This window comes from Rhamphochromis sp. 'chilingali', assembly GCF_963969265.1.
Source record: "Rhamphochromis sp. 'chilingali' genome assembly, chromosome: 18".
NCBI classification, from domain to species: domain Eukaryota; kingdom Metazoa; phylum Chordata; class Actinopteri; order Cichliformes; family Cichlidae; genus Rhamphochromis; species Rhamphochromis sp. 'chilingali'.
The window spans coordinates 8,638,193-8,656,165 of record NC_137945.1 but is presented as its reverse complement, the minus strand read 5'-3'; the positions used below and the strand labels follow the sequence as shown (position 1 = coordinate 8,656,165).

General features: G+C 38.5%; 2 protein-coding genes across 5 annotated transcripts in view; one reads left to right on the top strand and one right to left on the bottom strand.

Moving 5' to 3' along the window:
• Positions 1-222: 222 nt before the first annotated feature.
• Positions 223-17,973, bottom strand: part of LOC308385801 (cadherin-18) — a 203,395-nt gene continuing 185,644 nt past the window's right edge. For both annotated transcript variants that reach the window (XM_080864946.1, XM_080864945.1), the window contains exons 11-12: positions 16,379-16,630; positions 223-1,012 (exon numbers count right to left, since the gene is read on the bottom strand). In XM_080864946.1, the coding sequence (XP_080721072.1) occupies positions 507-1,012; positions 16,379-16,630 (758 nt within the window). In that variant the 3' untranslated portion in view covers positions 223-506. The remainder of the gene's footprint in view (positions 1,013-16,378; positions 16,631-17,973) is intronic.
• On the top strand, positions 3,803-12,203 carry LOC308385803 (uncharacterized protein). Of its 3 annotated transcripts, none has more exons than XM_080864948.1 (7): positions 3,803-3,951; positions 5,427-5,495; positions 5,606-5,654; positions 8,629-9,654; positions 9,821-9,976; positions 10,805-10,897; positions 11,176-12,203. In XM_080864948.1, the coding sequence occupies exons 1-7, from the start codon at positions 3,812-3,814 to the stop codon at positions 11,575-11,577; spliced, it is 1,935 nt and encodes a 644-aa protein (XP_080721074.1). In that variant the 5' UTR covers positions 3,803-3,811; the 3' UTR covers positions 11,578-12,203. The 3 variants fall into 3 exon arrangements, with proteins under 3 accessions (XP_080721074.1, XP_080721076.1, XP_080721075.1); XM_080864949.1 differs by having other exon boundaries at positions 3,906-3,951; positions 5,606-8,325; XM_080864950.1 differs by lacking the exon at positions 5,606-5,654 and having other exon boundaries at positions 3,880-3,951.

Sequence of the window (17,973 nt, the reverse complement as noted above, 5' to 3'; positions counted from 1 at the left end):
ACATAAAATAAACAAAACACATTGTAAGCTCATTTTGCTGGAGGTTTCATTGTTGCGCATATGGCTGCCTCAGCACCATCCTCTGTGTGTTGAATCATGAATAGCTTTGGTAATGCCTCCCACCATGATAATTCCATGCTGTGCTGTTATATCCATGCTTGGAGGAAGAAGACAAATGTACAAATTTTCACATATCCACTTATATGGATTTCAGGACTTTATTGAGCATTAAAAAATATACAACAAGGAAAATATCATTTTCCTTTCCCCATATTTATGTTTTTCCTTTTCAAAATCTGATTTAATGCTTCCAGATGAACGACCCATGATCCAAAGGGACAAAATGAAAAACAAAATAAATAAAAATAGAGCAGTCCTTTTTAGTTCAACAGTATAAGTTGGAAACCACTGAAACAGTTAGCATATCTGTTTGTTGATATCCTTCACTGAAAATCTGAAAAACGGATTTCAAACAGATTTGGTTTGAACAAGACTGAAATCACAGACTAGGTCGTCACATCTGACTCTGGATCTCCGTAGAGTTCTGCTAGTTTCTGGAACTGGGGTCCCCAGTTATCCAGATAGTTAAAATCCTGCTCCGAATGTGTGCCGGGTGAGTCTAAAGGACTGATGGATCCTGTAGGTGAGCCCTGACCCTCGTAAGCGTAGGTCTGAAGTGAATCGTACGGCGGCACGCTAGTGTCCATGTCGGCCTCCACTAGTTTCTGCTTGATGAATTGATGCACATCCACCTCATCCAGCTCCACAGACGGGCTGCGATGGATGCGGGGCGGGCCGCAATGTTTCCTCCCCTCTGGGCGAATGTCCCGTCGGAACTTGAGCTCCTCTGCGGCAGCCGGGTTACGAAGAGCGATGATGTCGAAAGCCTCCGTGTCCTCCTCGCCACCGCCCTCATCATCATAGGTGACCACATTCTCTCTAATGTCTTCTTCAGAGATGATAAGGGGCTCTTTCTTGCTCCGCCTTAGAGTAATAAACAGGACTACAATTGCTGCAACACAGAAAAAAGATGGTTTGCAGTGTTAGTGCTAATAACGGTGAGGACAGTTAAAAGATGCTAATGTGCTATGTGCTAATATCGGGCCTGTTAAATGTGTTTGTTTCTTAAAAAAAAAAAATCACTGCACCAAAGCTGGGTTTTTTGGCATATATACAGTATATAATTTCCACCAGGATGCTTAAAATAACACGGGGCTAAAAAGCTGGATACCAGTAAGAAGCATTAGAAATCATTAGCAATGAATCCCTGATTATTATTTGAATGCTAACGATTGACACGGTGGCGATGTGCACATCAGAGTCATTGCTGGAGCCAATTCAACCTCATATTCAATCAAAATGTCCAACATTTCAAATACTTTTCTCATGCAATGACTTCTAAGTTTTATGTGAATAGAAAGAATGTGCCTGCTCATCTACATTAAAGGAAATACGGCCTGATGTTGCCAAATGTCTGTACTGACAAGTAGCTTACAGTGTAAAATATATTTTCCAACTCTTAATGAAGTCATGAAGTCAAGTAATACTTGATAAGGTGCTAGAGTTTGAAACTTGTTACTGCAGCTAATGAGAGTTATGCTTCTTTGGGTTAATGATGACCTCTTAGCAATATGTTAACGTGAACATTTATTTAATAAAATGGCTTCAGTGAGAGAAGAAAATTTTTACAGCAGTGCAATATCTAAAAGGAGTTCATTAAGTTACATTAGCACAGACAAGTGAGATATATCAGTATTACTGCAGAGCCGACTGGGCTTCACACTGAAGCTGCATTACAAGCTACCAGGAGAAAAAACTGTGCATTTTGGCATTGCACATCTAACTGTTATATTCTATATTCACCTAAAAGCAACACACTATTGTGTTAGATCGGCCTGTAATGATGAGGCACCTAACGCATACAAGGTGAGAGATAGGAAGGTGATGTGTTGGATAAAGAGTAACAGGATTCAGCTTTCATAACCTCAGGGATGCACCGATGCATTTACCTGATCTATTCAAGCAAAACATTTTTTGTATACATATTGCAGTAGATTCGGCATGCTGTAACTGACTATAAAGCAGTTCTGTTGTCAGTGTACCTCAAAACATCCTCTCTTCAAACTTGAGTTAGTCAACCACTGGAGACTTTATTCCAGTAGTTCAATTTTGTAGGTAAGAAAAAAAGTAAAACCAAAGTGCAGAGTTTCAACTGAATTAAAAAATCTATACATTACACAAAACACCCTTTTATTTTTGCAACTTTGTAACACTGCTTGGCTTCTTATTAGATTAGATCTATGGATCTGAATTAAACTAGCCTCCTTAAGTTAAGCATGAGGACTCAAATAGTGAAATGTATAAAGAGACATTTTTTCATGTCTTTAATATTTGATTTTTTTTTTAATGGCAAGATAACAACTTTGGTGCAGTGAGACACACACACACACACACAAAACTGTCTCACTATACCCTCACACACCTGATGAATAAAGTGATTACACTCAAATTCATTAAAAGTTTCACCACTGAGTGTGTTTCCATGCTTGTGTTTTAAAATTTATTTTTAAAAAAGGGTGATTAATCTGTACAACCCCCCCCTAAACTTTATTCCACCTGGTGCTTTGCCCAAGTGGGGTTATAGAGGGTGAAAAATGCAATTTGTCTGGGACAGTGCTTATCACTCAGCTTGTTTAAAGCAACCAATTACACAAAGCCACCATGTGACTGTGTGAGGCAACTTGGGAAAATCACTGAGCAGAAAAAGGAAACAATTTATTTTTTGATTATTTATTTAACTTTGTCATGCACGTGTTGTAGCTGATACGGTTAAAACTGTTTTGCACCACGTCTCTCTTGCGCTATCTGCAGTTTAATGCCTCGCTGTGATTTGGAGGTAAACAACCTTAGCATACAGTAAAAATGTTACTGAGACTCTGAGAAAACGCACCTTTATTACTTGCTGGCATTTCATACACCAGACAGCAGTTTCCACAGTTCATGATCTACTTGCATTTAAAGTATATTCCTGTCCACTGTGCAAACTATATTGGAATACACTTTCTCCATTAAAGCTTCATAATGGGCTATTCAGGTCATTCCATGTGGCTAGCCTATACCAGCTATAGGGTATATGTGTTGCTCAGTATAACACTCATGGCACTGGAAGCACTATTTGAGTCTACAGATTTGTGTCAGTTACAGTAGAGACTGTTGCACAAGTCACATTTATTATGTGATTATAGGAGATGTGACTGTGTTGTATTATAAAATTAGGTTTCTACAGTAGTGTGCGAAAGTCTTTAGCTGTTGCTCATTTCCTAATATTTTGCTAGAAAAATGGGAACTAGGTAGAGCAATATGGAAATACAACATATAAGGCAAAAAAAGGATTTGTACAATTCTAACAAGCTTGAAAGTCAATATTTGGTATGAACACCTTTATTCTTCAACATAGAATAGAATAGAATAGCGTTTATTTTCATTGTACAAGGTACAACGAAATTGGAGTGCCACTCCCTTGGTGCAAAATGCAATAATAAATATAAGTATAAAATATAAAAAGTACAATAAAACAACCAAAGTACTCAAACAATAATAAGTACGATATATACAGAATAGCAAAATTCATATAATGATAATATGAGTACACTCAAAAAAATCAACTAGGGCATGTGTTTGATTAACAAAGTAGTAATATGTTTACATCACATGAAGAAATCATTTTTATGCTCATTAAATGATTCATTCTTTTTTGTTGAATATAAATCAAAGAAAACTTTGATGAGTTAAATTCGTTCATGGCAATCCAATGAGAATGAGGTCCATCAAACCAAAGGCTCTGATAGCGTCATGTATTGCGCATGCTCCACGCCCACCGGATGCGGAAAGGTCCGTTGAGAAGTTAACGAGCGCACGTGGAGTTACTTCTTTGGCATACCTGATAGTGAGGTAAGTAATATTTCTTGATATATTTATTTAGGTTAGTGGAGTGAGAGATAAATACTATTAGTTAAAAAATTTTACCTGTGTAGTGTGGAGATTTATATATAGCAGGGAGGTTGTAGACCCAAACATTTTTCAAATGTAAGTCGGTGAATTTAATGTTTTTTTAAAAAACTTAACCGGAGTCGTTAATTGTTGCAACAGAGCAAAAACTGATGAGGTTATTTTGGTAAGTTCGTTTTTTTGTTTTTGTTTCTGTCGACTTTGAATGAGGTGTGTTTCATGGTTATCTGCGTTGGTAGGACTGTTTTTCTTCTCTGGAGTTAGCTAACTTTGAAGAGCGGGAAAGCCGCGTAGAGCCGTAACGTCTTCGCATATAGCTCCGTGAATGAAGGGTTACTTTCTGCTTAACCGGAGTTGGTGATTGTTGGTAGTAGTGGTAAGACTGACCGACATGGTTTTGGTGATTTTATGAGTGTTTTATGATGCTCTATCTAAAATTCCTGTTTTTGTCAGTGGAGTTTAGTCGCGGGCAACCGCATTAACTGGATTGATGAAAGGTTTAATTCAACTAAACCAGCGTTTAGGGGAGTTAATAACAAGGAGTAAGATAAAATCTGTCACAATAATTGCATGTGCATTTTCTTTTTTTGTAATATATTCACTTAATTTTTGAATTGAGAATGATTTAGGTGGATAATTGTTTGGGTTATAGTTTCTCTGGTGCTCTGCATTAGGCTGACTAACGGTGCGTTCACACCGAACGCGATAGACGCCCCTAGCTGATCTCGTGCACATTTGCACCTCGAAGCGCGTCCAGCATGAACTGGTCGAGGTTTATATGCAATTTTCACGCGTATGAAGAAGAGATCTGGGAGGAAGTAGTTCCAGACGGTATGTTATTAAAATGGCAGCTGTCAATCTAGCGTTTGAAGAAAGAGTCTCCCTTCTCTATTTGCTGTGGAGAGCAGAGCAGTGCCTAAAGGATGTCCTCACTGTACCTGGGTCCATCAGGTCTTCCACAAGCGTGAGCAGTTTGGTGAGTTTCACCACTTGCTCCAGAAGCTCCGTCTGGATGACGGCCGCTTTCAGCTGTACCACCTTCTGTCCCTTGCCGAGTTTGAGGAGCTGCTGTCCCGCAGATTTTACCAGCTGGAACGGTAGACGTGATAAGCGCGAATGCACAAAATGCACCACACAAACTGCAGTGCGTATTTTACTTCGCGCTTCAAAGGCGTCAGTCGTGTGAAGTAGGCAGAAAAGCGTTTTCTCAATGCAAATCTGCTTCCGAAGTTTAGCTGGACCCCCAGTCGCGCTTCATCGTGCTCCTCCATTGACTTTACATGTAAACCTGAAGCTCTGGTTGCGTCTATCGCGTTCGGTGTGTACGCACCGTAACAGTCTTCACATTTCACAGTATGTAGATATTAACACAAATTTGTCAGAATAATAACTTTGTTTTAATTAATTTCTCTCCCCAGAAATACATCACAAAATAAAGCCACATTCCCATGCTCTGAGATTCTTATGCACCTCCTCAACAATACATGGTAAGTTCATGTTTGCCTTATTATTATTATGTTATTTATTTATTTATTTTGGATGATGCAGAAGTTTAATCTCCTTGACGTTTTCTAATGCATATTTCATTTTTTATCAGTGACGTGTATGTGGCAGTGCAAGCATTGTGTTACCAGAGAGAGCAGCAGGTACAAATTACTTCAACATTATAAACTACATCATCATTACGGAATAGGTCAACATTATCTGTGCATATATGTTAATTGTCCGTGCACATTTAAGACTTGGAGTGGACTGAACACTCATGTCTATAAAGCTCATTCATCTCAGTTTACACAGACAGCTTCAAGTTCAGTAACTTTTAAATGTGAGTTATGTGACTGCAGTGACGTCTTCTCTGAGAGAGATTTTTTTTGTCCATATTGGAACACATCTGCGAAGTAACGAGACAGTTAGTTGTGTGTTTCTTGGTTGCCCTTTCAAGACAAATATTTACAATACATTTTATACACACAAAAAGAGGAAGCATCATCCACACACACTTAAAGATTTTAAAGCCAGTGTAGTTACACGTGTGGACCCAGTTCAAGTGAGAGTCCTCTGATAATGTAAGGGCTAGCTGTTCTGAAGATGTATCCTATGGTGAATTTGAAAGTGAGTCAGTGACAGAATGTGATAATAGTGCTGTTGAAAATCAGCCCGAACTAACTGAACGGAAATTAGCAGTAATATTGTTGAAATTGGAACACATATTTCATGTTCCAGCAAAAGGATTAGATGAGTTCTTAGAGGAGTTAGTTTTTCTGTTGAGTTCAGCTACCTCTGACAAAACGTACAATTACAGAAATTTTTAAGAGCCATAACCTCCATATTAGTCAGGCTGTTATTGAAGAGCTTGCAAATTCTGTATGTGTTTCTAACCCTGTGGCTAAAATATTGGGAAAGTGTGGCCCTCTTGCCACTCCTTATAAAAGAAAACTATACTACATACAAAATTTTAGGGTTGTAGAGCCTGTTGAGTATTTTTTATCGATAGACCAAAGGAAGTCATTTCAGTACATCCCTTTATTACAGTTATTGCAGGAAATATTGAGTCACAATAAATTGCTGGATAGAGTGATTGAAGAACAAATAGCTCAAGAAAATAGAGAGAATCTGAATGGTGATCAGAGGGTTTACAGATCTTTTCGAGATGGGGAGCATTATAAAAGAAATAGCTTTCTAGATGGTGAGAAGTTGAGAATTTCTATTAACCTTTATATTGATGATTTTGAGGTTTGTAATCCTCTTGGGACCTCACGGAAAAAGCACAAGCTTTGTGGTGTATATTGGGTCTTGGGCAATTTACCACCTGGTTCTCATTCAGCCCTTTCATCCATTTATTTGGCAATCCTTTGCAAGAGTGAAGATTTGAGGACATTTGGGTTTGAAAAAGTCTTTGATCCACTTTTGAGAGATCTGGTAACTTTGGAGCAACATGGTGTGTTCATCAGTCAGTTGAACGAGTGTATTAAAGGAACTGTGAGCTGCGTCATAGCTGACAACCTAGGAGCCCATGGGCTGGCAGGTTTTGTGGAAAGTTTTTCTGCTGAATACATATGCAGATTCTGTACAGCTAAAAAATCTGAAATAAAGTCAGTGACTGCTGGTGATTTTGAGCATAGAACACCGGAACTTCATGAATTCCATTTGAAGCGTGCACAAGAAACAGCAAGTGCTTGTTGTGGAGTTAAGCGAGATTGTATTTTGAGTAAGAATCTGAGCCATTTTTATGTCACTGCAGGCTACCCTCCAGATGTAGCACATGATCTGCTAGAGGGCATAATACCAGTGGAGCTTGCGCATTGTTTTTCTTTTTTAATCTCTAAAAAGTATTTCACCTTAGAAAAACTTAACAACTTGATCCAAAATTTTGAGTATAAATGGGCAGATAAAACCAACCGGCCTCATGCAATTCCCCAGACTTTCTCATTAAAAAAAAATATTGGTGGAAATGCACATGAAAATTGGTCTCTGCTTCGTTTGTTGCCTCTAATTATTGGTCCACTTGTTCCAGAGGATGAACCTGCATGGCATATTGTTTTGGATCTGAAGGACATTGTGGAGCTTGTTGTAGCCCCTGTCCAGTCTGATGAGTCGATTTCCTACCTTGAGTGTAAAATCAGTGAACATCACCAGAGATACCAAGAACTTTTTCCAAACAACAGTCTTCTCCCTAAACATCATTATTTGGAGCACTACCCTGCTCTGATTCGGCATTTTGGGCCTCTTGTCCACAAATGGACAATGAGATTTGAGGCGAAACATAGTTTTTTTTAAACAAATTGCTCGCCATACAAACTGTTTTAAGAACATACCTGTTACACTTGCCAAAAAACATCAGCTCGTGATTGCCTCTGACTTGCACTCTTCTGACCATAAGACACCTTTAATGGTAAATGTTGGCTCATCAGTACCAATTGATGTTCTGAAAAGTGATATCGCAGTAGCTATAAAGCAAAGATTACCAGATGAAACTGATGTCCATATTACAAAAAGCGTGTCATACAATGGCATGAACTACAGCACAGGAATGATAGTTGTTCATGGGCAAATATTTGGTTTGCCAGAGTTTGCAGAAATTCTGCAGATTTTTATTTTGCATGGCAGAATATACTTTTTTGTAAAAAAGTTCTCTGTTTGCTATCGAGAGCACTTCAGAGCTTTTGAGCTTGACATGTCACATGCGAGAGAGGTGTCTCTGATTGAGCATGGGGAATTACTCGATGACTACCCGTTAGCTGCCTATTCAGTGGGAGGCCTGCGTCTGGTTACTCTGAAGAGACACACTAACTTGCAGGGTAAACAGGAGTGATGTTTGTAAGTATTTTCCCCCTATATCACCTGGCACAGTAAATAATACATCATACTTTGCAGACCAATTGCTACTTAATTTATTGAGAGTAGATTTCTTTTAAGCATCTTATGCAAGAATTGTCATTAATTAGAAGAATGCAAGACAAATCTGGAAAATGCACTATTCACTTCTCCAGTAAAAAAAATTCCTCGAGGCCAAGGTGACATCATCAAATTATCGTTGACATTAGAATTTGTTACACACACTCGCACAATAGTCAATGAGTACATCTTTATTTATTTTTTAAATATTTGATATTTGTCCAGGTCAGCATGATGCCCCAGCCCATAAGACTGAGGATCATTCTCGGAGAAGATGATGCCAGGAAACTAATTTTACCAGCTGGGATATCAGACTCCATTGAGGAATTGTGTCAGGAAATAAAGACAAATTTTGGAGTGCAACAGGATTTTTGTCTTCAATATCAAGATCCTGATTTCGGAAATGATTTTGTAAATCTGACTGCGATCTCTGAAATTAATGATAAAGCAACTTTAAAGGTTGTATACTTGGATAGTGTGCAGTTGCAAAGTTTTACAGAAGATGGAGTGACATGTCAACCAGTGCGAAGTCCAACACATTCCTTTTCAAGCTCTTCAGACACAGACAATACAAGGCCCGTTTCATCGTCAGGTTCATCACCGTCTACAAGACTGTCAGTGTGGCCAAGTGTCTTCACAGTCCCTCGTTTCAGCTATGAGGCTGAACTGCAACTTGAAAAGGCCAATGCTGAGTTCATTGCTGGTGGAACTCATTTGACCCCCTCACCAAAACTGAAATCCCACCTTTTAGAAAGGCTGGCTGAAGAAATAATAAAATTTAAAGTCTATCCAACTGACAATGACCTGAATGAAGTTGCAGAAGCCCTTGTCAAACAGCATCCTTGTCTGAGGGAGCAGGGATCCTTTAATGGCTGTTATGGTTGGAAAATTAGCCTCAAGTATAAAATGGCCAATGTCCGGACCAAACTAAGAGGCCTGGGCTGTGCTGAGGTGTTGGTAAATTCACTAAAGAACAAGGCCCAAGACAAAAGTAAGGCAGCATTGAATGTGAAAAAGCCTAGAAGAGCAGAAGTCAATTACTGTCCGCAGTATCCAAAAGGAGAAACCACTGACAGCCTGGAAAAAGAGAGAATTGCACTGCTTTCAGAGGTTCAGAAGAGAAACAATGACAATATAGTGACAATGAAAATGCAGAAGACTTTTTCGTACAGAAGGCAAGAAGTTATTCAAGGACAGCCCTTCATTGCAGATTTTAAAAGCAGATGGCCAGCTCTGTTCACCGAGAAAGAGGTGCATGTCCTATATGTCTAACTTTATGTCGCAAGAGTGTGTTTATGGTTGACCAGTTATTTCTTGCTTCACTAATATTGACATAACATAGTGATAAAACAGCTAATAATTCCTGGTATGTCCTTCCTCTGGTGCATATTATAAGTGCATTGTTCATGTTTTTCAGATTGACAAGGAATTCCTGCGCATATCGACAGTACCGCTGCTATCTAGATTCTTTTATGAGCTAGACTTGTACACTCCACGCATGATGGAGCTCTTTCGAGGCAAAGGTGGGGTGGCTGGCAGAAAAATGAGACACATCATGGTGGCCATCTCCAAGGTGGGTTAGATCTGTGCTTAAGAACTTTTTATGCCCATAATCTGGCAATTTTATGAGCAAAGATATCTATACATATGGTAGGCAAAAGTCCTAAGAGGTTTTCATATTTTATACAAATTATATAAGCATCAGTCTTTTATTAATAAGTAATTGATAAAATCGTATGGTTAATTTTGATCAAAATGGGGAAAAAACCCCCCAAAAAAACATTAGTGTTGCCTCATTTTGTGTCTGATTTGGTTTAGACAGATGTTTTGAGGTGGCTGTAGCTCAGGTGGTAGAGCAGGTCAGCTACTAATCAGAAGCTTGGCGGGTTGGTCCCAAGCTCCTCCAGTGTGCATGCCAAATATCCTTGGGTAAGATACTAACCCCAAGTTGCTCACCGATGCATTCATTGGAGTGTGAATGTGTATGAATGTTAGACAGTAAGCACTAAACCCGGTGGCGCCAGTGTTCGACAGCCTCGACCTCTGTCAGTGCGCCCCAGGGTGGCTGTGGCTACAATGTAGCTTACCATCACCAGTGTGTGAATGTGTGTGTGAATGGGTGTGTGAATGGGTGGATGACTGGATATGTAAAGCGCTTTGGGGTCCTTAGGGACTAGTAAAGCGCTATATAAATACAGGCCATTTAAACAGTTTAGAAAAAGTGATTGGGTGAATGAATTGTTGTATAAAGGCAGCTTTGAGTGCTCTGAGTAGAAAAACGCTATATAAGAACCAGTCTATTTACCATGTGGCCTTTTGGACTCTTCCAAACTAAGTATTCCTTTTTCAAACTGCTGCCTAAAAGTTAAATATTGTCATTATGGATTCCCTTTTTTCTTAGGATGACACAATACATACAAGACGAGCATGCATCCTGAAGTCCTTGTGTGTCTACCTGAATGAAGACCATGAGAAACTTGTGAAGGAATATACGGTCAGTTACATTCACAAGTTGTTCTGTGTTATGTAATTTGCTCCAGGAGTTATGGGTAATTTCGATATATGAAATGGTAAAATGTGACACCACGTGTGAATAAAAGATATTGCAATTGGTCCTTGTTTTGTTTCATGTCAAATTTCTGAGGTGTGAAACCAGAGACATAGAATTTAGTAAATATATCAGCATATTCACGCTGATTGCTGAATTCCTTTTTTTTTTTTTTTTTTCATATGTAGACTCAAACAAATGTATTATTATATTTTACGTCACAGAACACTGAGGCCAACACTGAAGCCATGGAACAAACTGTGATGGGAGTGTATGTCATACATCAGGAGGGTGCGGAGCCTGGAGATGACCCAGAGAACATCGGTGTCCTGATTGAAGGCGTGGAGGTTCTCACTGGTTTGAGGAGCATTGCAATTGCTTGTGCTCTGTTATTTGGACTGATATACTGTCTGAACCTAAGCTACCCACCGGAGCTCAAATGCACTTTTGAAGTCTTGCAAAAGATTATCATGAAGCTGGATGGACAGAGGTTGTCATCCAAGGCACAGTTCCTAAAAAAACAAGCTAATGGGGTGAATGAGCTTGAAACGGACTCATGCAAGCCAGATATTTTTTTTTTCAAGGTTTCTGCAATGCAAATATGTGTTTACTGTTTTAAAGTTTAAAATTGTAAGTTATAAAATGTTCATATAAACTATGTGGTTTGCTCTGTGGCTATTACACAAAGATTGTTCGTCCATAACTTAAAGTCTTATACACTTGAAGTGTAAACACTGATTTTTGCCAGATGGCAATTGTTACAAAGGCAAATGCACACTGGTTTTCACAAATTGTTTGAGTGGAGCAGTTATGCTCAAAATTGAATGTTTTCTCCACACGTTAAATAGCATAAAGTCACTATTAATGGATACAGCCTGATTAAATGGAGGACTAATGTATGCAAGCAACATAGTAATGTTGTAATATTATAGTAATGTTGAATGTTATGTCTGAGCTTTAAATTGTGTTAAAATTCATATTGTTGTTTGCAATGCATATTTTACTACATTTTACGAAAGTTGCTTTGGGGATAATATTTTTTGTCTGCAAACTATTCAACAGACTTATTTCATTTTTATTATTAGGGTTAGGGTTATTTTATTGTATTTTTTCTTTCAGTCAGCATGTCTTGATCTGGAAGTTCTGTGGTCTTGGTATGAGATCGTTAAAGGGGAGAAAGCTAGGCTGAACTGGGATCCTGCCAACTGTTTTAAGAATGTTCAAGCAAAATAAAAGATGGTTTTGCAAGTTATCATTTATGTATGTTTCATTAATTTAATTAAAAGTAATGTTTACATAAGCAATACAAACACTAACTGAAACATGATTGGTGTAAGTACTACAGACATAAATTACATTTGTTCATTCAACAAGATTAACATTGGTGTAACAAACAAATATTTTACTAGTTCATGTAACAAGACTGACTTTTGATGTGCCAAAGTGTTTTAACAATATAACATGAATTTAAATTAATTTAATTAGACTAACTTGGTACAAACATGTTAACTGAATAAAAATCAAATTAACTGAATGTTAATGTTTAAATTATGTTACACTTACAAACATATTTAGTGTTGAAACAACACAATCAAGATGGATTGATTTAACATGATTTGTTTAGATGGAATATAGGTGGCAAGATGAAATTAAGTTCATCCAATGAATTATTTTTTTGAGTGTAGCAGCATAATATAGTGACAGTGGCAAGTATGGTATAGTTAAGCAGGTTCAATTGTTTTGTGCTTATTTACTACGGTGATAGCTCTGGGAAAGAAGCTATCCCTGAATCTGTTTGTCCTGGTTTTATGTGACCTGTACCGTCGGCCTGACGGTAATAGTTCAAGCAGTTGATTACTGGGGTGAGAGTAGTCCTTAATGATATTGCCAGCTCTGCTGAGGTACCGAGAGTTTGCAATGGCCTCCAGGCTGGGCAGAGAGCAGCCAGTGATCTTCTGGGCTGTATTGATGACCCTCTGCAGTACTTTCCTGTCTGCAACTGAGCACCCTGCATACCATGTTGTATGCAGGACATGAACCGTCTTAGACAATCTTACTTGAAATTTCTTTAACTAGTCCTCAGGAATAGTTCTCCAGGCTTCCTGAAGGACATCCCAAAGCTCTTTTTACTCTGTTCTCTGTCAAGATGATCCCAGAATGGTTCACTAATTTTGAGGTCCAGACTCTGGGGAGGTAAATCCATGACTTCTGCACAGCAGCCTTTCTGTTATCCTCCAGTTAGTTAACCAGTTTCCTTAACGTTTTAATGACATGCTGGACAACATGCCAAGACATTCTGAACCTTTGGCTAATTGGTCTTTGGAAATCACATTGTTGTGAGATACTATGTTACGCCTGTTAAACTGTGTTATCTGTGGACTTTTTCATAGATTTAACTAAAGCACAAATAGTTTGCTTTTGTTTGTTTTCCTTTTTTGTGTGATCCCTCCTAAAATGATCAGGTACAAGGACTGGACTGAAAATGAGTGAAATAGTAGCAGTCAGTGTCCATAGAGAAACTTTCAGAAAGCCTATTGCTCAAGACCAATGGACCATGTGTCTGGCTCCTTGGAAGCAAGACTAAAGAAATGAGTAGTAGCTTAGAACTTTTGCCCTGTGTGATATAATAAGTAACTGGAAACTCATAAGCATCAAACCAAAGGTCAAAGAGAGCAAAACTTGGTTAACTGGAACATTGCTACAGAACTTCTATTATTTTTATGGATCAATATGCAAGCCATGGAGTTCATTATTTATATTTCAAATATGCAAGACAGGCTTTAAAATCATTATTAGAAAAAAAACGTGGTTTGTAAATAAGAGATGGAGTCCTGAGGGAAAAGAATGAGTCAATCAGACTAACACTGACACTTTGACTAGTAGCCATTTTATTTGTACTAAAACGAAAGGCAAGTTTCAAGGCTTATTACATAAAATAAGATGCTAAAATGAACTTAAATCTTACCCTTGAAATGATATTTATGGTAATCTGTGTCAGTACAAACTCATAAGGGTTTAGATATCAAGGAGGCTGTAGAGATTATTCTAAAATTCCTCATTTAACCCAGCTAGTAAAGTAATAGTGTACTATTTCCTCCATAGTGAGTTAATATTAGTATTGGAAACTACATCCAAACAATGATGGGCTTATGAATATTTTAAGCTATTTAAGGCATGCGTAAAGGTCATTATCAGCTGAATCATTAGTTTGCATCCCTTTCTGGTTTGCTGCAGGCCTAATTAAATGGCTTATTAGAGGGCACAGAGATAAAGCACGGACATTAATCGGACAAACAGAAAACAATCAGCCACAGACAAGTCACACTGACAAGCAAAGATGAGCAAGAACTGAAACTGCGTGCGCTGTGTGTTTAGGCGATACACTGATTTGGTAGCACTTCTCTTTACTAAACAGCTAGCTATAGTTTACATGTTTTTAAAAAAAGATTTTTGTATTTTCTGGTCCAAGGTTTATAGCATATTCATTATTGCACATTAATTAGCTTAAGCAAACTCTCAAAGGCTGCAAAGAGTTTCAAAATAATCAGTGCATGCACATTGTGTTGCTTTCTTTGACTTAGGATACTCCATGTGTGCATAAGCTCTTCCTAATTTGCACTGAGGTCTGATCACAATGACAGCAATATAATGGAAGATGATTAAAGGCCTGTAAGTTTAACGTCATTATGCGGTAAATGTCGAGATACATGTTGGTTGCATGCTAGTACCAAAGCCTAAACACACTGAGATGCTTAGCCTGACAGTACTGAGGGACAGGAGTGTATGACATGCAAAAGAAGTCTCCCAGTGGAATTAAAAAAATGAGCATATCATGTTTAGAGAACGCGCACCATCATTTCAATCCGACATTAAGCTACTTCTTCATTATATTTGGTAAAAGAATGGTGCAGAGGTGCCAAATTTTGAGGAATGGTGAAAAGATGTTGAATTATGAAAAACGACACAGGCAAGAAAAATGGAATGTATTTATTTATTTTTTGACTGGGACACTGACAAAATCTCAAATTTCTTCGGGTGACCCTCTGTCGAGAGGCGCTACGTGAGAGACAAAGAACCTGAGACTAGAAAGTGTGAAAGCAAAATACAACACAGGTGAAACACAAAAAGAAAGCAGGTGTGATATTTTGTGTCTCTTCCTTGTTCTCTTTGCTTCTCTGTTCAAAACAGGCTCTTTCTTGTGCTGATGATTAGTGATTCAGCATGTGTCTCTCACTCAAGGGTTTGCACCAAACAGTGGTGATGGCCTTTTGTTCGTCTCAGCCAGAGGCTGGCATAGAGGACGAAGAAAGCTGGTATGAATATGCATAACCTTCATGCACTAATGTCCACAGACAATCAGTAAAGAGAGGAGGGGAGAGGAGCATTGATGAACCTTTGTTATTACATAGTTTTTCCTAATCATGTTCTGATGTACTTTGGTTTGCAGCAATCCTCACACCTTTAGTAAATTTAACAATTTTCATTCAATCTTCTGTTTGAATTTTCAATATATGTCAAAGATTTATTTATTTTTTGGTCTGACCTCTGATGCTTGCTGTCCAATGTTCTAAATTCATGCGGCCAGATCATATTTCCAAGTTTACATATAATCACTTACTGTCACTGCAAAGAGGGGTTGCCATAGTAACAAGGCATGCATTTTCATTGAAGACATGTTTTCTCGGTGCTGTGACAAGCTGGCAACACCAAATAAGCCCTGTGTATTTTCAATGTATTTCTGATGGTCTTTTATATTCGTGGCGCGTAACACATCCTTCACACATGAAATCAGCAGAGTGGTATCTATGTTGGCTGTCACCATATCCTTCCAAGCTTGTCCTATGCTCTTCTAGTCACAACATGCAATGTCAAACACTTTCCCTGCAGGGAGTGATGGAAGAATTAAAAAAAAGAGATTTGATTGTAAGTAAGACAGAAGACTCAAACTAAATTCCCAATTTTAAAGAAATTGATTGGATTCACATTTCTTTCTGAATCGAGTTGCCTCAGACTAAAAAAGTTCCCGTCTTCAAGTGGCGCAGCGTCATTCATAATAGCCTGTCAGTTGTACACACCGCCTCTCTCTTCTCGTATTGACCCTACAATCATCATTCCTCTCACCTTTTACTGTCTTTGTCCTTCCCATCTCCTTTTTAGTCACCTTCCTTCTAAACTCTTCTTTGTGTGCTCTCCTTCTCTTCTGTCCTTCACATGCTCTTCCTTTTCTTCTAACTCTTTCTACCCTCATTCCAGATTCTACCTGTGTCCTCACATGCCTTTTCATCCTCTGCCCTTGTCATAGCTTTTCAAAACCTCCCACTCTTCCTTGCACTTCTATGGTCCATCTCCTCCATCCATGGCCTCCATATATTTGCCCCCGGGCAGCGCACCCCTGCCGAAATCCCCACAGTGGCTGTCCCAACTTACCCAGCAGGATAACGATGCACAGCAGGATGGCAATCAAGGCCCCCGTGCTGAGACCTGCTGATGATAGGAATGCTTCGCCTTGGCACATCCGGATCCTGCCATGGCGCTGGCATGGGCACACCCGCAGGGTCAAGGTGCTGGTTCCGCTCAACGAAGGCTCCCCACCGTCCCACACTACAATGGGCAGCTCGTAGAGCTCCTGTGTCAGGTGGTTGAAACGGCGTCGTCTTGCAATAATGCTGGCTGTACTGTCTGTAAAAGAAAAGCAAAAGTAAAGAGTTAATAAAAATGGTGTCCTTGGTTAAAAAGACTTATTCTCTGGTTCCTCATTTTAGTCAGATGTCTTTTTAGTCAGATGTCTCTTCCTGTGAAGTATATAATTTCCTGTTTATGTATAAGTGTCATTAGCTAAATACATCAAAAAAAGCATTCACTGGGTATTGTGAATGCTATTTTTTCTTCTTCTTTTGAAGTATTCGAAGCTGGTCGATTTCTTACAAACTCTACAGCTTTCCTGTGTGCCAAAGCTAATTCATTTCAAAGGTATTCATTTACTATTTTAATGTGCTGCAAAAGAGCAGATCACCTTGGCCCTTGCAGAAACATTTCTGTCAATGAAACATGTTACTTAGATAAACAAAAGTAAAAAGGCTGGGGAAAAAAGGAAATGAGGTAGACTTCTAGTAGGTTCTATAGCAAGGCTGAGCAATAAAACTGAAGCAAATGACAAGACACACAAAATCACTGAAAAATCATCTTTGGAAATTACATTAATATTTTACTAACCTTTACCCTGAATGTACCATTTTATAATCGTGTGCACTCACCACATCTATTGGACAGACTGGGGAGTATAGTAGCAAATATTTATTTTAATAATGAAATTACAGATATATAAAATCTAAGGGCTGGATTTACAAAGCAAAGTAAATTAGCAGGACACAAAAATTCAAACAACATCTTCCAAGAGTACAATCATCTTTAAACAAAGTTTACTTTCAATGAGTCAACACCATCAAAGTAGTGGGCCAAAATATAAGAAGAACCACTGAGAAAGCAAGTCATCTAATAAGAAAAATACATATACAATATAATGTAAGCTCAGGTTTACTTGGTGTATTTCTCCACTGGAAGAGTTTAGCAATTCAGATCAATGAAAGGTAATTGAAGGAAATTCAATATGAATTTGATAGAGAGCAAATTCTTCTCAAAGAAATTGTATTTGAGCTGTGTGTGATCTTGAGGGTTTAAAAAGTAATTCTCTGGATAATACTGGAAGCTCTGATAAAGATTCATATGCGAGGCTTGGTTTTCAAACATTCAGGATGACTAAGTGAAGAGCAACAGGACGGGATTCACCCATGCCAATAAAACACTTGTTTTGATGCCTCTGGCATTCCAAAAACAATAAAATTGCCGTAAACTGCCTACAACAAAGGATAGTAAATCAGGTTTGCATGACCAATTGGAAAACTCTCCTTCCAAGATTTTGAGCTCCAAAAAGGAAACTCCCAAAACGGCCAGCTGCATAAATACTTGTGTCTACGCCTTTAATCTGCAAAATTGACACAGTGCCTTATTAGTAAATTCCATTA

What these genes read in the sequence shown, in the direction of transcription:
- LOC308385803 (XM_080864948.1), top strand. Translation starts at nt 3,812, where the DNA reads ATGAGAATGAGGTCCATCAAACCAAAGGCTCTGATAGCGTCATGTATT. An exon ending in TTGGCATACCTGATAGTGAG is followed by an intron (nt 3,952 to 5,426) that starts GTAAGTAATATT and finishes TTCTCTCCCCAG; the next exon opens with AAATACATCACAAAATAAAG. An exon ending in AACTTGTGAAGGAATATACG is followed by an intron (nt 10,898 to 11,175) that starts GTCAGTTACATT and finishes TTTACGTCACAG; the next exon opens with AACACTGAGGCCAACACTGA.